The 24,696-nt window shown below is 46.5% G+C and overlaps 1 protein-coding gene across 1 annotated transcript in view; it reads right to left on the reverse strand.

Annotated features, from left to right (window-relative positions):
• Positions 1 to 24,696, reverse strand: part of ALLC (allantoicase) — an 823,350-nt gene that overhangs the window by 593,155 nt on the left and 205,499 nt on the right. Inside the window, exon 4 of the mRNA XM_085610751.1 lies at positions 16,766 to 16,853. Coding sequence (XP_085466877.1) covers positions 16,766 to 16,853 — 88 coding nt within the window. The remainder of the gene's footprint in view (positions 1 to 16,765; positions 16,854 to 24,696) is intronic.

The following is a 24,696-nucleotide window of genomic DNA, read 5'->3' on the forward strand; positions in this document are numbered from 1 at the left end:
TAAATCATTGGCTTTATCACCCACCTACTGACCCGGCCTATGCCCTAGATAGGTACCAAACAGATCACTCTGGATACGTAGGGGCCCTATATTCACACACTAGGACCAAGAGATATGTTGGACCCACCTCGCACACTATAGGGATCTGGCACCAGGCAAACTCTAGGCTGGGCTGGGCCAACACCCTTACCAAGGTGACGCCACTGTGGTATACCCCACAGCTAGGCATGCTGTGTTATCAACCTGGTTTCGACAAGTGGGACATGACCAGAATCTCGGTGGTAAAAGATTTGGTTAAAAAGGGCTCAATACTTAAATTTGAGGAACTCAAGAGTCACTACCAAATGGCTCCAGGGGAAGTATTCCGATACCTGCAAATATGACACGCCTTAAAAGCGGCCTTTCCCAACTTCGAGGACATACCGGACTCCTCACCACTGGAAGATCGCTTGCTAGATGGGCCACTACATTCCAAAGCTATATCTCTAACATATAAAAAACTCAGTAACAATTTGCCAGATAGTCTCGGTAAGCTTAAGGAGCAGTGGGAGAGAGACTTGGGATCGATTGATGAGGAGGATTGGCGATCGGCCCTTATGTCCCTTAGAGAAGCAGCAATCACACTCCGATTTAGACTGATACAACTTAGGATTCTACACCGGTCCTATATGAGAGGGATAACATTGGCTAAAATAGGTGCAAGACCAGACGACCGTTGTTTGAGGGGCTGCGGACAGCCAGCCACCTTCTACCACACTATCTGGGAGTGCCCGGCTATTCGTCACCTCTGGGAGGAAGCCACAAATCACATATAGACCGCACTGGGAAGGAAGTCGTACTGACACCCCAATTGGGACTACTAACCATACGGGCCGCAACGGATCTTACTGAAATTGAACAACAGCTAGTGACGTTAGGATACACGATGGCAAAGAGGGAGCTGGCGAAGGGGTGGAGGGCGACTCCACCTTCCACTTCTCTATGGGTGAAAGAATTAGATAGATGCAAGATAGCGGAGAAAGAACTTTACATAACCCGGGGATGCCGCAAAAAATGGGACATGAAATGGACAAATGGAATGCCTATCGAGGTGACATTTGTATATCTCCCAATGGTGGAGATGGAAATGCGCAGAAATACAAACAGAGAGGTGAACAATTAATGGAATTGCCTTGTTAACGACTGTATAATGTTCCACGATTTGAGTAACCAGTCACTTTTATTAATCGGTAACGTATGAATGATGTCAGTGTTCAGCTGTTTATTATGCCTTCTGCAGAGAGCTGCGTGTACACCTTCAACGAAATAAGTTTGAAGGTAGGAAGACAAATAGGCTGCATTTCACTTCTGAAACTGGTAAAATTAGTGACAGTCATTTTGGTCTCTATAACACCTGTGTGCTGTATGAACGGACATTATGGGCCGTATTCACAAAAGACATTTAGGAGTAGGTAAAGTAGTACCTCTTTGCATACTCCAAAATGCAATTCACCAACTTTTTGTCAGATATCTCTTGTTCCATGTTAGAAATGGGATTTCTGGTTGGCTAGGGCTTGCACCAAAGCCAGGCAGAAACCACCACTCTAGTCAGGGCTGGGGAGTTACACGCCAAAGATAACCCCTGCTCACCCCCTTGGTAGCTTGGCACGAGCAGTCAGGCTTATCCCGGAGGCAATGTGTAAAGCATTTGCGCGCGCACCCAGCAACAACACCCAAGGCCCACCACAAAAGAAACTCCACACAAGGTTATATATAAAAATAGCCTTTGTATTATAATAAACGCATTAGATAATATTCACACAATTTACATTGTGCCACTGACACTGGGCGGAATTTACAGGGGACTATTTACACAAGACAGGGCCACATGGACCACTGTCAGAATCATCACAAATCACCAGATTATAAATGTAGAAATGTAGAACAAATAATAAATGTAGCGCACAACCAGTAACCACTGGTAACAGGTATGTACACCCTACGCAATCCTAAACACCTTAGGCATATATCACGCAGGGAACCATGAACACACTAGCATAACCTATACTAGGAAAACAGTCTCCTACGCATGGACACAGTTTAGGAAAAAAATAAGCATAAAGGCAATACACATGGCGCAAAAGTACACATGTAGGAATAATCATGTACCCTAGGTGAGGGCACAACACAGAAAACTGCCCCCAGGGCAACTTGGCCTCTCAGGGGCTCGAACGCCCTTTGTCTACAATGTCAGGGCTGGGCTGCCAAAGCAGCGTAAGCAACAGGGCACAGGGGCACAACCTAAACATTGCAGCTGCCCACTAAGTGCTGGGCAGCTGGGAAAATGAGCCTGGGCACCACTGTGCCTTTAGATCAACTATGCAGCGCGTTGGGGGCCACTCGGGGCTTCGTAAATACTCATGCCCCACGGAGCGCACTGGCTCCTGAAATACTCCTGCGCCAATTGGGAGGGACAACAAAAAGAAAGAACTTGTCCCAAACGTTGGAGCCTCACAGGCTCTGGAATGATAATGCCCCAGACGTTGGAGCCTCACAGGCTCTGGATTAACAATGCCCCAGACGTTGGAGTCCTGCTCTGGGACTCGAAAGAATAATGCCCCCAACGATGGAGTCCCGCTCGGGGGACTCTTCAGCCCTAAACAAGAACTGTATCACACCGTTGGAGCGGCCCGCTCTCCTGCGGGGCCACTCGGTAACTGGGCTGTCGTACTCTGCCACCCGGGACTCGCCTCCAACCACGGGAGCCCCAGCCACGGGGCTACTGCAGGGGGGGGAGCACCGGCAAGGCACCTTCGCACACTCCCTCCCTCCGGCCTCCCAATGAGGCCCTACTCACCCGTGTGTTGCTTCGGGGACTCAGCTCCTCTGGTGGCGACTGCCGGTCAGCGCCCGTCACTCACCAGCTTCGCTTCGGGGGAAGAGCGAGGAGGTGGCTCGCGCTTCCTCCAATCACAGCGCGGCTCCCCCGGTCGAGTCTCCGGTCACGTGGGGCTCTTCTGCCATTCCCAGCGCGGCTCCCTCAGTCAAGCCTCTGGTCACGGGGAAACACTCCCTCCCGCTGGGCCAATCCCAGCACGACAGAGAGATGACGTTGAGGAGACTCTGGGCCTGCGGCGGTGATTTCAATACGGGGTAGGCTCCTGTTTATTCAGCGCAAAGTCCCTGGCGAGTTGGGCACCCGCTAGGGATAGTAAATGAAATGTCAATTATGCGGGGTGGGCACCCGCCGAAATTACCTCATAAGCGGGGGGGGGGCACCCGCCAACGAGCACCACAATGTGGGGTGGGCACCCGCTCTAAGGCAAGGCAAACAGCGGGGAATCCCTACGTCGGGGTTCCCTCGTAAATTATCGCAGCTCAGCCCTGCTGTTGGAAATCGCCGTGCTGCTCCTTGTCCTCCTGGCGCCCAGCAGCAGGCCCCCCCTTCAGTTAGGATCAGCAGAACACTTTACTTGGGGCCACAGCCCCTTTTTATACACAGGTTACCTTTGTTTCAAAGTGCAGGGAAGGGGAGAACCAGATGCAACTGATTCTTGAGCACTTTGTTGTGCTCAGCCACTCTCCCCATTCACTGGACAGGCTAGGGACATCAGTCGCACCACAGGGGGCGGAGCCAGCATTGTGTGGGGAAAACCCAGCCCCATTCAGGTCCCAGGTGTACTCCTCCCACCCATCTGGATGTAAATCTCCCTACTCACCACTGGGGCAGACCCATCCTGACTCCTGGAGCCAGGCCCACCAGCCAATCACAAGCCCGACAGTCACTTCACATTTATGCCAGCGTCTAGAAGTGGCACTTCTACACTAGACACAGTAACTCCACACACATCATCGTGCAGCATTCACTCTCACGAGTTCGCACATACCAAACTCAACCCTGCACTCCCCACGCATCTGGAACTACCATGGACACACACATTCCCCATGCATTCCTATGGGAGGGCAGGTCAGTCTCATTCAATGTAACACAGAGCGCACACACTTTATACTGGGACACAGTGTTAAAATGCCTAGGGGTCTAAAACCACTAACACTCCATTGGGAAAAATGCTAGGATCATTGCAAAAAGTTCAGGGGTGAAACTGTCAGAAGGGCCAAGTCCAACATTCCGCCTCTCCTATCTCTTCAAAACAGAGATCTCTTCCACAGCGTCGGAGATTTCCACACACTAAGGGGTCGATTACGATGGCGGTCGGAAAGGCTCCTAACGGGATTCGGAGAATCCGATTTGGAACCTATGTTTCCGATCGATTCGTATACATGTTTGACTGACCAATTACGATGCAAGGAAGCTGTTTGGGCTGTCTGAATCGGTTCCGATCGGCATTCGGACAAAACCGAGTCATGCGGAGCCGAATTGTACAGCTTTATGGACACTGTTTTCGGCCGAGCGAATACGATGTCCGTTTCTGATAGCCGTTCCGAATCAGTTTATCCGACATGAAAAGGCTATCAGAATATGATTTTGGGGGCCATAGCAGGCCCCCCTTCACTCGTAGGCCTCCGGCTGGGGCCCATGAGGGTACCCATGGGACACCTCTTTACAACCATTCACAGTGTGGCAGGCACCATGGTGTAAGTTTTTTCCCAACCACCCCTTTTTTCAATGGGAGCCTGTGTTCTTGTTTGGAACACAGGCTCCCATTGAAGTCAATGCGAGTCCGACCAAACGATGTTCGGAAGCATCGTATTCGGTCGGTCGGACTCTCAGAACCCGATTCGGTCATAAACGAGTCCGAAACCAATTTGCCCAGAAGAGTTTCTGAATGACATTGTAATCGGCCCCTAAGTATAGAACTTAGTAGTAAATGTGGGATGTATACAGAGGAGTAGTGGGAAAATGGGGGAATAATGAATACAAAATTGGTGGGGGTTAAGGGAAATTGAAGGAGGGATTTAAGTAGGGACATGCTAATGCAAAACACAGACCAATTGCAATTCACAAAATGCCTATTTAAATCTACTTCAGTAGCCCTACTAACATAACAGGTATACTTGTAGAAAGTGAAATCCCATACATGGCTAACCACTAGCACTACAACATAGTGACATTGAAATAAATAGAGACAGTGAATGACACTAACACATAGTGAAACATATAAAATAAATTAAATAACATTTTACGTCTACCTTTATTTTTATTTGTTTATTCATTTGGGGTTTTTTTGCTTCAGAGTTTCTAAATGTTAATTTTTGAATATACAAAGAACATTTGAATAAAATACATTATAAATAATAATTATTTTTTTAAACATTAAATCACAGATAAACTAATACATAACTTTTATTCCAGATTATGACACATTCAAGAACAAATAATGCGGTAAGGGTGGGCACGTAAATTAACAAAATATTTTAAAAATAATGTAAATTAAAAAAGTTTTTTTTTCTTGTTACAGTGATAGTCCTAGATGAATAAGAGTTAGGGAAATGTGTTATAATTATTTTTGATTGAAACATTCCCTATCATTTATATAGGGAGCTCTCTGCTCCAATCTTGGTGTTATTCACAAAAAAAGAAAGTTAATATCCGTAATTTTACAAGCGTAAATTTAGTCTCCATCCCTTCATTTAAGGGGGTGGGGACTTGTAGCTCTACATCTAGTTGTAAATCTATACATGGAAATTGTAAACATGCAAATGTACCTTTGTGACTAGGGCCCCATGACTCATCTTTTCCATTATTGTTCACTTACTTTCAGTTGGTAATTTAGTTTAGAAGGTTAATAAACATACTGCATGGTTCAAAGTATAAAGTGTGTGCTGCATATTTATTTAAGGGTAGAAGCACATGGGTAATACTAAGAATGCAAATGTACGATGGATAATTTGGAGCTTATAGTCAGAGGTGAAATGCTTAGTTTTCCACTGCAGCAAAAAATAATAACAGTAATAATATTTTGCCATTTTAGTTGGTATTTAGACTGCGTACAATCAGTAGTTCTGCTGGTGCCAGTGTGCAGTGTCCAACCCGTTCCTTTCTTAATAATACAAGTGTCAGACCCGGTTCGATTAAGGATCAAATAGAGGCTAATGGGCCACAGCCATGGGGATTGGGGTGATTTACCTCTGATGTCCCAGAGCCCGTCCTACTATGGTTCTGAACACTGGGCCAAATACAACTCTTTCTGATAATGTCTACCAGGATAGAGAGAGCAAGCAGCTACAGGCTTCACAGGGAACTTGTGAGGGGCTGCGCATGCACAAAACTCAACAATCAATCAACAACCCAAAACAATGAACACCCGGCCCAGTGCTTGTCTTTTCAAAAAAGAAAGTGCTTTATTACACATTACTACTCAATACTACATGCTGCTATCAGCTGAAAGTAAGTCGGTTTCTCTGGGCATTATTTGACAGGTGTTGTTTCCACCCTCCAAAATTACTGTATCCACTGTCTCCAGGCTTTCTCCCATTTCTGAGTGGTCCCCTCTATCTCTCTGTGGAAACAGGTATAGCATGAATGTAGCACAAGTGCAGTGAAATCAACCCCAAACCGTATTTTCATTAAGACTCCTAGTCTCCCACCCACAAACGGGTGAACTCAGCCATTTATGGACTTCTCTCTGTCTGCCCAGCACTCTGAAGCATGCCTGCACATTCCAATGAGTGGTGGTGCCCCGGAAAGCAGTCTTTGAGTACCTCCTGCCTTGGGCACTGTACCCGGTTCACCGGTATGCCTTCTCTAAATCTTCTGCTCATAGGAAGCTTCAATCCTGCAGTGTAGCAGTCTCACCTGGACAGGTGGTAAGTGTTTTGCACCTCTTGTGCTGGCTATTTGGCCCACACCAGGGTCAGTAGACAACAGACAAAGCCCTTGACAGAGCTTTGAGATGTTTGGCAGTAGTAGTCCTGCCCAGGCCATTTACAGCTTCAGCAAGTGCAGCCCAGTATGGGCTGGTCACACCATCACCAGTTGCAGACCCCATGAGCTGATCACGCTCTTGAGAAGTTGGAGCTCTCCACGGGCCAGTACTGCTGTTCAGTAGTTACACACCTACACAGGCCAATCACACTCTGTAGTAATGGAGTCCAGACTGGTTGAGGTATTTCATGAAGATTTATTGTAAGTTGTTAAGTAGCCTGGAATAACCCCCACCAGGAGCAGCCAGCAGGCAGCTCAGCCCCATCATAACTGTGGCTTATCTTCAACCAGCACCCAACATTCTGTAGTGCATCACAGTGCAGAAGCATTCCACGAGAAGGGCATTGAGTGGGTAAAGGCAAACATAGGAATATGCAATAGACAGAATACAACATACCTCCTTTTCTTCCACAACAGAAAAATGAACATAGAAACATAGAAACACATGAAAGAGAAAGCGTACCGATCATTACCTGTTGCCACACCCACTGGCCAGACAGATGCGACACAAGGCATTGCACAGCATGCAGAAAATACAGAAAAGGAATGAAAGAATAAAGATCACGAAAAAATAAAGATCACACATTCCTTCTCTGAGAACACAATGCAATGCAAAATGCATAAAATAAAACAATAAGACTTGAGAAGTAAAACCGAAAGGTACAAACACATGAACAGGTACTATTCTTCCCTTCTCCAACCAACACATAAACGGAACAAGAAGGTAAAAGACTGGGAGGAAACCACCGAAAGGTACGAACACAAATAAGAAAGGTACAAACACCTAAATAGGTACTCTTCTTCCCTTCTCCAACGAATACATAAAAGGAACAGAAAGATAGAAAGACTGGGAGGAAACCATCTAAAGGTACGAATACAAATAAGTACTCTTTTTCCCTTCTCCATAAAACAACGAAAAAGAGAATAGAAAGATATATCCAAGAACTACTCCAGACACACCCACTAGCAGGAAAAGTATGAAGGAAGATAGGCATAGAGTAAATGGAAATAGCAAACAGAGAGGCAGAGGAATAAACAACAAAAGATTCATCATACCACCCTGTAAAACAGCATTATAATAGAGACGACCTCGTAAAAGGCTACACATTGAAAACTGAGAGGGATAAACCCCAAATCGACAACCTGAAAAAGTCAAACATTGAAAACATTGAAATGTTAAGAGGTAGCAACACAAATTGACAACCTCACAAAGGTCACAAATTGAAAAACATTGAAAAATTGACCTATTAAGAGTGACCATTTGAAGACGTGTGTACAGTAGTAAGTACAACACAATGTAATTCCAGTTAGGAAATACAACTGGAATGCATGCACTTGAAAAATGAATTGAGGTGCACATTCCCTACCAGGAACAATGCACGCATGCATGTACATTGATATAATCGAGAAAACAAATCGATATGTGCAATCCCTACAGAGAATACTGCACGCATGTAAATGTCAACTATGCAAACTATGCAAAGGTAACTTTCCATGCAACAAATTGAAAAATAGAGAAAGATTGAGTAATTGAATTTTTGAAAACATGCAACCTGTAAAACAGAGAGATGTAAAACAGTGCGTTTAAATATCACAGTGAACATGCAAGTAGCTTGATAAATAAAAAAAAATATTGAGTAATCGATATCTTGAGAGCATGTCACTAGGGTCATAAATATAAACACCCCATTAACGAAAATAGAAATACATGGATAACACCTAGAAGACACTTTAAAACAATGTCATGTAATGGTCAAACTTGAAAAACTATACAAGAAGCAACCAAAATAAATATGGCAATTGAAATTGAGCATATTGAATGAAAAAAAAACTTGTAGCTTCGTGGTGCACTAGATGATCAAACTGTGACGATCTCGGACAACTCCAAAAGTATTGACAAATGGAATACAAAAGACAACCACAAGATGGCACTCTTGTGAAATAATTGAAAGACCTAACTCGAACTCGTTTGTGCTTGTTTCTGTTTTCGTGTTGATTCCAGAAATTGATAGGTCTCTGTGCTCAAAAATAGTACCAGTGAAAAAAAATATGTTCCGTGCATACAAGAAAAGTTTCAAAAGTTGGAGGTAGTGTTGGCTGCCAAAATTGTAAAACAACAGTGTAATGCTTAGTTATGCATGCTCTCGCTTCCCTATAATTTGGAAAGGTGACATCGAGTTGAGGGACGGGCATTAACACGTATAACGAAGTGCAAAGCAATTCCACAACAGAAACCTCGATCTTGGGATACATCGACATGCGCTGCATAAGGAAATTGACTAGGATATTGAGATTTCTTGCAGAACCCCAGTTCGGCAGAAAACACTTTCACTGTGCAGAACACCTCCTATCATAGTTTTATTAGCGCTACGTTGTGCTCCCGTAACCATGGGAACACAACAACAAAATGGCGGCTTGAACAGAACACCTCCCATCATCGTTTTATTTGCGCTACGTTGTGCTCCCGTTACCATGGGAACACAACAACAAAATGGCTGCTTGACGTTGTGCGACCTTACGCAGTGACGTCATCAAAATCCTTCCAGAGTCGAAGAATGAAGAAAACATAAAGACGCTGGATGCCAATGACGCGTTGATTTTCCGCTGGTAGACATGGAGGTTCGACGACGTCATCAGTGTAAAGATGACAGCGTCGAAGAAGTATCGCTCAGCTGGCAAACGGTGAATGTACACGCACACACAAGCACAGGCACACCAGCAATTAGCTCACAGTTAAATAGGATGACTTCGAGTATGAGGAATAAGCTAGTTCCCATTGCCGATTTTCTTCAGAACAGCAAATCGAAAACACTGGATGGCATCAGCTGGGCGGTGGGTTACTTGTTTATGGAGTGCCCCTTAGATTTTCTTGAATGATTTCTTGGAGTTTCATTCGTTCGTGGCAGCAGCTCGGTTAATGACATACATCTCTTCTTACAGGCATTAGTTGACAGGTCTCTTCTGTCTTGAATTAATTAGCACGTTACTTTGTAGGCAGCTTTAATTACTCTGTAGTATCTTGGCAAATCCTCGGCTGTATTTCTTGGATGGTAGATATTTAAGTTGGTGAAGCGCAGTTATTTGTATATTGATATTTCATTTTTTTATGGGAACCAATTACTTGAGATTGAAATAGTGTAGATTTTCGTTGAAGTTGTTGAGAAAACACAGGAGTCGATGAAATGTTGAAGAAGAATCTGGCATGTGCAGGCAGGAGCGACCGGTGTGATGGTCACTGGTGGGGCTCAGATGCCAGAGTCTTTGCTGCGGGATTGATAAGGTTTTTGAATATCTTGCCTTCTTAAAGATTGACTTCTTGAGTTGAGCACGTAGAGGGTAAGATCAAATCGTCGCCAATAAAATGTAGTAATCAAGTCCACAGAGTTCAGATGATTAAAGGAGGTTTATTTCAAGATGGTACAAGTAGATGAAATCAAGACCCCACCTGGAGCAGCCAGTAGGCAGCTCAGCCCAGGCAACTGTTGCTTCTCTCAGACTCACCAACATTCTAATAGCCTGAGAAAGTGAAAGCAGAATGATTATACAAAAGCAAAAAGAACAAATAAAAGAACATCAATGTGAGAACAACCATAGAATGAAAAGCAACCAAGAGAGAAATCAAGAAACGGATAAGAAAATAATTCAGAATTCAAACATAGAAACCATCCTCCCTTCTTACACAACAGCGGAGAAATAACAACAACGTTAGAGAAAAGAATATAAGAAGGTATAAAAGACTTCCCCAAAACGCACCCACTGGCCAGAACAGGAATGAAATGGGGCTGAAAATGGAAAACTAACAAAACATTGGGCTACAGGTTGCGACAAACACAGAGGAAGAAAACACGAAAGAAAAACAAAAGAAAGTCCAGAGTCCATAAGAGACACGAAAAGAAGACCTCAAAAGGGAAACAGAAAAGAAGAAAGAAACAAGGAAAAATGAGGAAAAAAAAATAAGGGTATTCCTCACCTACAAGAAACACCATCATCAATAAAATTTTAAAATATAATCTAAAGACAACAGTGTATAATAAAATTCTTAACTAGATGTAAGTGTTTGAAAACCTGCACTAATAAGCAGTTACAGCCCTGCATGAGCCGGTTGCAGCATGAGATTACAGCTCCTATGAAGCTTCAGCATTCGGCTGCCATGGAGTTGCGCCCCCTGCCTAGAATCATTGTGACTGTCTGGGTGGCCCACCAATGCCTGGGTCTTCCTGGATTGCTCTCCAGCAATCTGCTTCTCTGGGTGTGTAACTGTCACTAGGAATGTGCTGCACCCTTCTTGGATAGACATGTGAGGTGGGCAGGCTCCTTCCCTCTGCCGGTCAGACTTCTAGCTACTGCAGGATTGCTGAGCAGCTTCTGCAGCTAGAGATGCAGACTTCAGGTGATGTCCCTTCAACTATGGAAGACTGGCTGCTTGGCAGACACCAGCCCTAGTTGCTCAGAGTCCCTCTAGGTACTCGGAAGGGCACACATTCCCTTAGCCTATGAGCACTTGAAACTGGAACAACAAGTTGGTCAGTGGTGTCATACTTTTATACAGAACTGGCAGACAGGCGATGTGATTCAACTGTCTGAACCTTCAAAGTTATTCTCCACACAGCAGGGTTGCAACCATCCTGGAGCACCCACAACAAAGGCACAAAGAGATGTGAGGTTTCTGCTCCTGGCTGTCATCAGATCAACTGAAGAAATAATCAGGGAAAGACCAAGGGAAGGCTTCACCTAAAGCTTCAAATCCTTCCACTACAAAGTCTTCAATCCCACCCCCCACTCCTACCATCCACCAAATGTCAATGCTCTGGAAGGCTCAGCAGCTCATTTCTAACAAACAAACACACAAATATCTAAATGTATCTAATTCTACTCTCCCTTACTTCAATATCTAGGTCCCCTTCCTCCATTTACATGAATTTGAGTGATGCATTTCCACTATGTGTGAGCACCGTCCTCACTTCCATCTTATGCTAGGCTAGGCCACGGGTATCCAAAATGGATCCCACTGGGCTCTATTACTCTAGCTCACACACACATACCATGCATGTACCACACAGACTATACAAATCAACATGCTTAACACACACTCAGAATTTTAGCACTGAGGACTAAATAAGCGGACAGAAGTGGAACTTTACGTAAGAGGGGCAGAAGGCCTCCACTCCAGTGACTCAGATAAAAGGTCTGGTTACATTATTCTCAAAACACAGCTACTGCCACCACCACTCTTTATACTATACCCATGGCAGAGACAGTATTCCACTGTCACCAAATGAAGTCATGCTTGGTGCGCCCCTCCAAATCACAGGACACGTCCAGTACCAACTCATGTCAGGCCACTGCGTACACTCTGGATCAGCATGACGCCAGGGTAAAGAATTCGAAGCATGCACAGTTGGGCACTGACTTCAATATATTGCACCTGTATCCCATTTATGAAACATTCCTGTTCAAATACAAGACTCCCTATTATAATAGAAAGAAGTCATGCTTTAATGTGAATGATATAGATTATAAGAAGGTTTGTGCCCTTTTATTCCCATTCAAATAGAACACTGCAGCAATGGTTCTCATATAATGAGTATAGTTAGCACTAAGCTCAATTGTATTCACTTACAGACTCCTGAAATAATTGTGGAATATCCACAGATAGAGAGAAGCTAATGCAAACTTTCAAAACCTCTTTTCCCATGCTCCAACTGTTGACAGACTTTTTAGGATGACCCTCAGAAAAATCTCTATAAATTATAAATCTCACAACATTTCAGAACCACAGAAGTGTGTGTGATTGTGCTTGCCTTTGACTAATCAGAAGGTAGGAAGTTGGGAAAACTTTTAATGCAGAGCATCCAAGTATAAGGGCCTTATTTAGATTTTGGCGGATGAACCAATTATGGAGAATTTCCTGTCTGCTGTATTACAAGTGCTGTTAACTAGAACATACTTGTAAGGCATATGAAAAGTCTGTAATGTTTGTGATGGAGTTCTGTGAGAAGTTGGCCTGATATATGCTGTCCACTAGTTATAGTGGGCCTCTTGTATCAGTCCAAACAACCCCTTATTGGTTATAGGTTAAAGACAACCTTTATTGAAAGCTATCCTAGTGGTAGCTATGGAGAGCAGCCTTCAGGCTAAGTCTTGAAGGAATGTAAAGCAGCTTGTTTTACCAGTCTATAAGCTCTTGAGTTCCTAAATGAAAGATATCTACACCAGGTATTTATATAAAATATATGTATTTATTACTAAATACACCTTCCTAGTCTCTTTATGAGATAAGAGGTCAAAACACATAAGTTACACTTCAATAATCACAGTAAAATAGCAAGCCAAACCATATACTAAAATAGTGGTATAAGAACCACGACTTAACTAGACACAAGGCCTAGAGACTGTAGAATCGCTGGGACCCCAAGGAACCACCCAAGGTAGTGACAGAGGGGCCCCACGGGGGCCGTGTGCAGTGTGTGAACATAGCCGCGAGCTGCCGTTAGCTTCTATGGGGAACGTCGAGGTTAGATTTTTAAAGATTAGGGACACTTTGAATTGAGTCAGGACCAAACCCTTTTGGACTTGGGAAGTTCTAGGGCTAACACCCACGGGTGCACCGGAGTACTCGTGGTACCTCACCCAGTGAAGCCGGGTGCATAGGTGTCTTTTGGTGGCGGGCTGCGTCGTCGATTTCAATGGTAGCTGGCGAAGAAGTGCTGCTGCTGTGAAGATGCGAAGTGTCCAAAGAGATCCAAGCCTGGATCGAAGATGAGAAGAACCTGAAAGCAGAGGGGCAGAGTCTGGGTCACAAGCCAGTGACCAGGAAGGCGATGGACAGATGCCCTCCGATGTCGGGTGAATTCAGGTGAAAGAGGTGAAGCTTGACTCTTCAGCCACGAGGACCAGGAGGCGTCGAGGACAACCAGGAGCTGGATTTGAGCTGTCCCATAAAGGATGTCGAGTGCTGCAGCGTCGGTGCCCGGATTGGACACAACAATCCTTGGCAACAGCAATCCACGCAGAAACGAGAAAGTTGCTTCAGTGCAGACCAGCAAGGTCTGTGGGACTCACCACTTGGTAGGGAGTCAGGGCACATCTGGAGCAATCAGGGAAGTCCAAGGAAATTCAAAGTTATCCCCTCAGGGACCCACCAGTCAACGGACCAGGGATCGCGAAGGGACCTCAAGACGAAACACAAAATGGCGGCCCACGGGTCACTCGGAATGACCAGGCCAACAATCTTCGGTGGATTCAGTGCTCGAGGTGGGCGCTATAAGTCAGCCCAAGCAAGACTTCAGGAGACGTCGAGAAGTCAATGCACTTGCAAAAGTGCATGGTGACGAGGAGTTCCAGTTCCACACTACTCATGAGGGCAGCGGGTCTCTGCTTTGCTGGGGACTCGGGTCAACCTCTGAGATGTCTGGTAATCCTCTTCCTGGGCTACAAATACTTCTGAGTCGGGTGGGAGCTTTGGAAATGCAGACCGGCAAATTGCTTTGTTGGTGCCTGCCAAGCAGGGGAGTCACTCCTTGACCCCAAGGGAGATTTCTTCAGTCCTCTGGTCTTTAGCAGAGCATCGAAGGTCCAGAATTTGGCTTCAGAGTTTCGTCCAGGGTAATCTAAAGTTCTGGTTACTGAGGTTCCGTACTTATACCTAAGGAAGGGGTTGGACTAGCTCTGGGGACCCACCTATGGGAGGGTTTGGAAAGAGGGGTGGCTAAACCCATTTCCTTTGTCCAGTTTCGCACCAGAGCAGGGGCTGGTAGCCCCTGAACTGATTTGAGCTGGACTATGCACAGGGACACCAAATGTGCTCCCAGTGCAGGACTTCAAAGCACTCAGAGAGTGCTCACACCCAGCCCCAATACACATAATCCTGTCTGGGAGGTGGTTACCTGTTTCCTGTGACAGGAAACCTATTGTCCAGGCCTCCCCTGCCGGAGTTTCGGTCAGCAGTAGGAGGCCAGACTTGTGTCTGTGGCTGCAGCATCCATTTTGTGATGCCAGGACTGTATTAAGTTTCTACCGGGTATACCAGTGCTGCCATGTCTCTCCCTCTAGAAGGGTGGGATCATACTACCACACCAGTAACTGGTGTGGGGGTATGATTCCAAGGTGTTTGATACCAAACACGGCATGTTTCCGTGCAGCCAGTCCAAAGTTAACATTTACCGTTTGGTTATAATGCACTTAAGAGTATATGGTCAGGCTGCACTACAAACAGCATCAAAGAAGGGTCTCCAAACGCTGCAGAGGGTCTCTGCTCATGCAGGGGCACCCTCTCACATAAGAACCAAGCACTCTGCCTTCAGGATTGATAAGAACTGCCATAGGAGTGACTTATAGGTTTATATGTGTGTATATATATATATATAGTGATATAAGTAACCTATATCACAATAAGGGGTGCAGGCACCACCTTACCCAGGCTGCAGTAGAAGACCTGTGGTGTCATTTTGGGTGGCTTTCCAGGGGTGGCATAATACCTGCTTCAGCCCCTGGTAGGCCTCTGGGGTACCTATGCCCTGGGTACATAGTATACCATATACTAGGGACTTATAAGTGCACTCCAGATCCAATCTGAACTGTACCTAAAGTACATGCAATCAATTTAGAGAGGAAGCAGCTAGGCTGGGGCCCTGAATAGCAGGGTCCCAGCCAGACTAAAGTCGAAAAACAGTGAAACACCAGCAAAACGTGGGGGTAAACATGTGAAGCAGATCCTAATCTCCTGCAAGTACCCTAGCCTCCAAACTCACAATAAGCACTTAAGTGGCTGATTCTGAGTATGCTGGGCAGAGGCTATGCCGTCCCAATAGTGAAAAACATCGCTCCGACCATAATGATGGACTTCTGCCCGCCATATTTAGAGTTGTCTGCCAGCCCTGTGGACAATTCTAAAGATTAGCAGGGACCACTGTCACAGCCTCTCTGATGGCCACATCAATCATGAGAGACACCTGTCAAACCTTTCAGTTTTCAAAAACAAACACCCAAAGCAGGAATTTGGTTTTGAAAAATGAAAGACTAATGACTCCCACACATAGGAATTTTCTCTCATGGTGTGGATGTCATTATTTATTAATTAATGTATTTTTTTTGCTGTTCCCTTGACTAACATGTAAGAGAAGCCACCCAAAAGCCCACCGTAAATTGGGTGGGTGGTCTGATGGCTCATCTATGACCACCCATACTTCTTTGGGATGTCGGAGGAGTAAGTCACAGACGGAGCTGGAGTTGGCTCCATCGTTGACATACTTAAAGTCCTCCCACTTCAGAATCAGGTACATTTGATTATTTTCAATTATAAACATATTCTCTAATTATATAACTCATAATGCTGGTTTTATGCTCCGTAGTGTTCAGTTCCCTCAATTAGGCCTATACTCAAGTCTAAAAAGAGTTAAGTATTTTGATAAAATTATCAAGTCTTAGAATTGATATATTGTCATTGATTCAGATAGCATTCATAGGATATCTTTATGAACCTCTCCATTTTGCTCCATGTATATATATTGAGACAGTCATATAATATAGCCTTATAGCCTGCCATAGCGAGCTATACTGGCTATTAAAGGCCCGCTCCGGCATTAAAGGCCAGAGCCAAAGGCAAGGGCCTTTAACAAGGGAGCGGGAATTTAATAGCCACTATAGCCCAGCTACAAACGGCTATAAGGCTATTAGAACATGCTGCCACTAGAGGGCAGAAAGTTCTAACAAATAAAACAAAGGCCTCTCGGAGCCCAAGGGGGTTTAAATCCCCTTAGGCTCCGAGAGGCCTTTGTAAAAACAACATTGGAATGTTACTTTGCGGGCCTTTACCTGCCCGTAGAAGTATGGAGCACTCCAATGGAGTGCTCCACATTCCAATGTTCTAATTTCTCTTCAACATAGCTTTGTGGTTATTACCTGGAATTCTTTTCCTCCTGGTTTCCCATCCATCCATCCACTTGCCATATTCAGTGAATACATTTACTTTAAATTCTGGAGCTTGACTCTGTAAAAAAGAAATACAATTGGTAGGCAGGTTCTCAGCCAAACATTAGCACAGTATTAGCTGTAAATCCTCAATGGAAGACAGGCTGTGGTTTTTTTCAGATGACAAATCCAAATCTGAATCTTTTTAAAAGTTAGGTTACAGGAAAAAGAGAAAACAATTCCCAATATTATTTATTTAGGTTCAATTATGTTATGGTTAACTCTGAAACAATAGGACAAAGAGCAAACCTCTCACGTACATTCTAAGAACACACTAGCATGCAGCCCACCAAAAAGCCTTGAAAGATTAGGCAATGATGCCTAAAAAGATTCCAGTGTTGTAACATTTTATGTGTCCACACCAAGTATGTTTTATGGCAACAGTCCTTTGCAGATTTTCAGTGTATTATACAAAGGGATGTATGATGTTACAACGCATGCTTTTACAACGCATGCTGTTACAACAACATTTTTACAACGCAAATGCAGTGACAACGCAAGTCTTTACAACGCAAGTCTTTACATCGACTTGCACTAGATGGCGTGCTAACATTAAAAAAGTGTAATTTACTATTCTAACTCCAGTCCACGTAACAGTAGGGAAGGTGTTTGGATAGTAAACTACACTATTTTTAATGTTAGCACGCCATCTAGTGCAAGTCGATGTAAAGACTTGCGTTGTAATGGCATGCATTGTCAATGCATTTGCGTTGTAACAGTTTCGTTGTAATGGCAGTGCGTTGTAAAAGTTGCGTTGTAAAGGTTGTTCCCCATACAAAGATACTTCAATCCTTAGTTATGACTTTAAGGCCTTTTGCCAGGTCTTGGAGTGATCAGTGTGGTTTTTGAGCACTGTACATAGTGAGTACCATTGATCATTGGTATCTCACACTCTCAGGCACAATAGCATTCCGATTGAATAACCAAGTTACCCCTTTGCACTTCTACTGTTTTGATGATTAGCTCAGTTGGGCAATCTTGGCTTACTCCGGTGGGTAGTAGTAGGTTTGTTACAGAGATAGACAGTTTTCTATTCTCATGTCACCCTGAGTTTACTCCCAAATGTATCAATCTCGACTCAGCCACTGGATGGCAACAAAGTGTCTAAATTGCTATGATATGTCTGACATCTGTCCTAATTTGCTCTGCAGTTTGTGTCACGAGAAAGAACGCTGCTGATTGGGGGATCAGTAGTTAGCCATTTTGTCCCATACAGGCTCAGACTACAGGGTGATGCAATTGATAATTTCTGTTTTAGGCTCAATAATATTATGGTTAGTTGTTGTAGAATATGATACCAACAAACAGTTCAGAAATTAACTCAAATACATGCTCGGAGGATACTAGGTGAACCATCATTCAGTTGGCCTAGTCTAATAAGACTAATGTAACATTGGGCTTTGCCAAAGAACGGAATTCTTATCTATGTCTTTAGGGCCTTAATTAAGGTTCGGAGAAATCATTAGTTATGGGGTAGTATCTGTTTTGGGATTTGTTGTTTGCCACTGGTGCCTCGTGCACTTGGGTACTATTGCAGTTCATTTTAAGTGGTCCCTCTGCATGCTTAAATCTCCAATAGTAGTTTGCATGAGCAATCAATGCATGTTCCAGGAGGTGCAACTAGGTTTGCAATGAAGATGAAATATGATGCAGTAATGAAAAATGTACTAGCTATCGTAACGTAAAGTTTCAATTCTATCAAGGACTCGGAGGTTAGAATTATGCTTTCACCCTTTTATTTTAGTCAAACAAGAGCCGCATTTCCCATGGAACACTGGGAATTGTAAAAACAACAATGGACAAAGTAGTCAAACAGTCCAACAGGTGTCCAATCATAGGGCAGCGCCTGCATCATAGTCCATCTCCTCTGATCCCAATGCCTCCTTCATCATGCAAGTCACGCCATAGCTCTTTTCTCACAAATCTTGCTTGTCATTCTCAGTTCCTAGAACCTAGGAGAAGACCCTCTTTATGGAGGACTGGGCCTTGTCTAGGGAAGTAAATGTATTGACAAATTTTCCTAACTCTTTAATAAATAGCTCTCCAAAGAGCCCTCCTTGTGCCACCGCTCCTGCCTCGGAGTCCCGAAGGTCACCCAGTTTGGGGTCCACTTTGATTAGGAAAGAGTGCAGCCGTTCGGTGGACAGAGTGCAATTGGCATTGCGCATTAAGGTCAATGTGCACTGTGCCCAACCAGACAGGACCGCCGGATAAATCAGGTAACCTGAAGCCTTGGTGTACTCCACCATACCAAGGATCTTGCTCAAATAGCCAATGGCCTCCAGGGAAGCCAGGGGGTCCCTTCATACTAAATATCTCCCACATCTTCCATGGCCACAGGCCAGGCTGGAGCACACAATGACAGGCAAGGGCAGGTGCACTGCCGAGTATGAATGCCTATTTGCACCGCCAATGGGGCACTTGGAAGGGAGTTCAGCACGAAGTGGTAACAATTCTGGCACTGGTCAATAGTGGGCAGAGCTTCACGTTTGAAAGGGTCAAAGCCCCGGGGACACTAGCCCCCTGGTGTAATATCTTGAAATTGGGGTTAAAAAACAGTTGCCTGGGACCGTGTCCCCTCAAGGCTTTCACAGCCTTATACACTGATACAGACACCAGTGGGGCATGTTGGAATCGCACTCACTACCATCCCTCATGCATGAAGGCACTGCAAATTGACAAACGTTTAGGCTTGTAAGCATATACATACCCATCCAGGGGCGTCACTCTCCAGGAGCAGCAGAGGCCCATGCAAGCGTTGTGCAACTTTTGCTCCCTTCACTGACAGGAATTTCCAGATTGCGTGATGCAAACCATAGAAAAACTACGCTGCAATAGTGCCACCGAGTGGAGGGAGGACTCCTCTGCACTCTGCACTGACCAGGAATGTAATACCAATGCGTAGGAGCGCAAAGTGATCCTGCTACCCTGTTCAAACATTCACACAGAGTATAGAAACTGTGAACCATGCACATATGGTAAGTGAAAAGCAAAATGCCACATATCTGGGCTGCGAGCAGCAAAGAAAGAGGCTTTGGGAACAGAGGAGAAACGCTATGATACAGACGCTGCCCTGTGATTGAACACCTGTTGGACTGCTTTATTCATTGTTTGTTTTTACTATTCAGAGTGTTCCATGAATAAATGTGGTTCTTATTTGACTAAAATAACTGGACTGCTGTAAATAAAGTAAAGAAAGCATAATCCTCCCCTACGGTCCTGAAATACATTCAATGTCCAGTCAGACCTATAACTTAAAAAAAGAATAGATTTTTTTTACATGCACCAAAAAATAGGGAAGGAAAAATAACACACAGGTCTAAAAATCAGAAGGAATGAGTAAGATCTTATTCTACCACATATATAGTCAGACTGTGGCCACTACATTTAACTGCAAAAGCACAATTACGGTATGCACTGACTGTAATCAGTTTTTCTCTTCAGGGTTCAGTTTTTACCCTCTGGTAACCTGGGGCTTATAACTAGACCTATCAATTTCAATTCTAGCGGTGGTAACAATGCACCACAGCTGCTATGCTTTGCCCTTTGTCCTAGCTCCCACTGGAGTACATGGCTCAAGAGTGATAATTCAGTCATAGCGGTGAGCGAAAAATATAACTGAACCCTTGTAACACAAGGAATGCTCCAGCAGTAAAATTTCACAACCGGAACAGATTCACTAGGTTTATGCAAATTTTTCCCACTGTTTGAAAGAGCGAACCACTGAACCTGCAGTGAAATTTCATAGTTGTGTGAGAAGCAAGATACTGCAACAAGCATTGGCATAGCCAATAGGTCTCGCCTTTGGGACCTTATAAGTGTTTAGTTATCCAGCACAATATCCTTGGTGCAACAACATCTTGTTTTGAGTGAGTGGCTCCTGCAGGTATGCCACTGTGAGGTAGAGATGCTGCGAGTACTTTTACAGGAGCCCCTGTGACATTGCGCCTCTTCCAAATTTATCTTGGGTCTGGTGTAATGCTTCTAGCCCCTATTCCCATCTTCTCGCACCCAATGCATCCTTAAATGTCCCATGTACATCCGGGGTTGACACTCCTCTTACCCCTGCCCTCCAGTGACACTTTACCTGTCACGGGTGGTGGTGGTGGTGGAGGTGGTGAACATGGTGGTGGTGGTGGATGAGGTGGTGGTGGACGTGGTGGTGGACATGGTGGTAGTGGATGTGGTGGTGGATGTGGTGGTGGTGGATGTGGTGGTGATGGTGGACGTGGTGGTGGTTGACATGGTGGATATAGTGGATATGGTGGTGGTGGATTTGGTGGTGGTGGCCTTGTTGGTGGTGGATATGGTGGAGGTGGTAGTGGTGGATGTGGTGGTGGTGAACATGGTGGTAATGGTGGATGTGGTGGTGGTGGATGAGGTGGTGAACGTGGTGGTGGTAGACGTGGTGGATGTGGTGATAGACTTGGTGGTGGTTGTGGATGTGCTGGTGGATGTGGTGGTGGTGGACATGGTGGTGGTGGACATGGTGGTGATGGTGGACATGGTGGTGGATGTGGTGGTGATGGATGTGGTGGTGGACGTGGTGGTGGATGTGGTGGTGGATATGGTGGTGGATGTAGACATGGTGGTAGTGCATGTGGTGGTGGTGGATGTGGTGGTAGTAGATATGGTGATGGTGGTGATGGACATGGTGGTGGTGGTGGACATGGTAGTGTTGAACATGGTGGTGGTGGTGAACATGGTGGTGGACGTGGTGGTGGATGTGGTGGTGGATGTGGTGGTGGTGGATGTGGTGGTGGGCATGGTGGTGGGTGTGGTGGTGGACGTGGTGGTGGACGTGGTGGTGGATGTGTTGGTGGTAGACGTGGTGGTGGTGGTGGTGGATGTGGTGTTGGATGTGGTGGTGGATGTAGTGGTGGTAGACGTGGAGGTGGTGGACGTGGTGGTGGACATGGTGGTGGTGGTGGACAAAGTGGTAGTAGACGGGGTGGTGGTGATGGATATGGTGGACATGGTGGTGGACGTGGACGTGGTGGTGGTGGAGGACATGGTGGTGGTGGAGGATGTGGTGGTGGTGGATGTGGTGGTGGTGGATGTGATGTTGGTGGACGTGGTGGTGGTGGACATGGTGGTGGTAGACATGGTGGTGGTGGTAAACGTGGTGGATGTGGTGGTAGTAGACGTGGTGGTGGTGATGGATGTGGTGGTGGTGGACATCGTTATGGACATGGTGGTGATGGACATGGTGGTGGACGTGGTGGTGGACATGGTGGTGGTGGACAATGTGGTGGTGGTGGACATGGTGGTGGTAGAGGATGTGGTAGTGGTGGATGTGGTGGTGGTGGATGTGGTGGTGGATGTGGTGGTGGTGGATATGGTGGTGGTGGTGGACATGGTGGTGGTGGACAAGGTGGTGGTGGTGAACATGGTGGTGGTCATGGTGGGGGTGGTAGACATGGTGGTGGTGGTGGAAGTGGTGGTGGATGTGGTGGTGGATGTGATGGTGGTGTGCATGGTGGTGGGCATGGTGGTGAGCGTGGTGGTGAACGTGGTGGTGAATGTGGTGGTGGACATGGTGGTGGATGTAGTGGTGGTGGATGTGGTGGTGGTGGTGGACATGGTGGTGGACATGGTGGTGATGGTGGACATAGTGGAAGTAGACATGGTGGTGGTGATGAATATGGTGGACGAGGTGGTGGACATGGACGTGGTGGACATGGTGGTGGTGGACATGGTGGTGGTGGTGGATGTGGTGGTGGTGGACATGGTGGTGGATGTGGTGGTGGTGGAGGTGGTGGTGGTGGATGTGGTGGTGATAGACGTGGTGGTGGATGTGGTGGTGATGGACATCGTTATGGACATGGTGGTGGTGAACATGGTGGTGGACATGGTGGTGGATGTGGTGGTGGTGGTGGACATGGTGGCGGATGTGGTGGTGGAGGAGGATGTGGTGGTGGTGGATGTGGTGGTGGTGGAGGACGTGGTGGTGGTGGATGTGGTGGTGGTAGATGTGGTGGTGGATGTGGTGGTGGACGTGGTGGTGGTGGTGGACATGGTGTTGGAGGACATGGTGGATGTGGTGGTGGATGTGGTGGTGGAGGACATGGTGGTGGATGAGGTGGTGGTGGTGGATGTGGTGGTGGTGGTGGACATGGGCATGGTGGTGGACATGGTGGTGGTGGACGTGGTAATGGTGGATGTCATAGTGGTGGATGTCGTAGTGGTGGACCTGGTGGTGGTGATAGTGGATGTGGACATGGTGGTGGACGTGGTGGTGGTGGATGTGGTGGTGGTGGACGTGGTGGTGATGGACGTGGTGGTGGACGTGGTGGTGGACTTGGTGGAGGTGGTGTTGGTGGTGGATGTGGTGGTGGACGTGGTGGTGGTGGATATGGTAGTGGTGGTGGACGTGGTGCTAAACATGGTGGTGGTGGATGTGGTGAACATGGTGGTGGACGTGGTGGTGGTGGTGGAGGTGATGGACGTTGTGGTGGTGGACGTGGTGGTGGATGTGGTGGACGTTGATGTGGTGGTGGACATGCTGGTTCTGGCAGATGTGGTGGTGGAGAAAGTGGTGGTGGTGGACATGGTAATGGTAGACATGGTGGTGGACGGGGTGGTGGATGTGTTGGTGGTGAACGTGGTGGTGGGCGAGGTGGTGGGTGTGGTGTTGGGTAGTGTGGTGGTGTACGTGGTGGTAGATGTGGGAGAGGACGTGGTAGTGGTGGTGGACATGTTTTGGTGAATGTGGTGGTGGTGGACGTGGTGATGGACATGGTGGTGGTGGTGGTGGATGTAGTGGTGGTGGACATGGTGGTGGACATGGTGGTGGATATGGTAGTGGTGGTGGTGGACGTGCGGGTGGGGGATGTGGGGGTGGTGGTGGATATGGTGGATATGGTGGACATGGTGGTGGTGGATATGGTAGTGGTGGAGGACATTGTGGTGGTGGTAGATGTGGTGGTGGTGGACGTGGTGGTGGTGGACGTGATGGTGGTGGATAGGGTGGTGGTGGTGGACATGGTGGTGGTGGACATGGTGGTGGACATGGTGGTAGTGGACATGGTGGTGGTGGTGGATGTGGTGGTGGTGGTGGTGGTGGATGTAGTTGTGGATGTGGTGGTGGATGTGGTAGATGTGGTGGTGGAGAATGTGGTGGTGGACATGATGGTGGTGGACGTGGTGGTGGTGATGGACATGTTGGTGTTGGACATGGCAGTGGTGGTGGTGGATGTGCTGGTGGATGTGGTGGTGGTAATTTAGGATGTGGTGGTGGTGGACGTGGTGGTGGTGGACGTGGTGGTGGTGGTGGATGTGGTGGACGTGGTAGATGTGGTGGTGGTATATGTGGTGGACGTGGTGGTGGTGGAGGACATGGTGGTGGCAGAGGACGTGGTGGTGGTGGACATGATGGTGGTGGACGTGGTGGTTGACATGGTGGTGGTGGACATGGTGGTGGTGGTCGTGGTGGTGGTGGTGGACATGGTGGTGGATGTGGTGGTGGTGGATGTGGTGGTGGTGGACGTGGTGGTGGTGCATGTGGTGATGGTGGTAGATGTGTTTGTGGACATGGTGGTGGTAGACATGGTGGTGGATGTGGTGGATGTGGTGGCGGGCATGGTGGTAGACATGGAGGTGGTGACGTGGTGGTGGTGGATGTGGTAATAGTGGTTGTTGCAGGGGATGTTGTGGTGGTGGACGTGGTGGTGGTGGTGGATGTGCTGGTAGTGGTGGACATGGTGGTGGCGGGCATGGTGGTGGTGGATATTATGGTGGTGGATGTAGTGGTGGTGGGCGTGGTGGTGGAGGATACAGTGGTGGAGTATGTGGTGGTGGTAGACATGGTGGTGGTGATGGACATGGTGGTGGACATGGTGATGGTGGTCATGGATGTGGTT

The sequence above is a fragment of the Triturus cristatus genome, chromosome 6 (genome assembly GCF_964204655.1).
Source record: "Triturus cristatus chromosome 6, aTriCri1.1, whole genome shotgun sequence".
Taxonomy (NCBI): Eukaryota; Metazoa; Chordata; class Amphibia; order Caudata; family Salamandridae; genus Triturus; species Triturus cristatus.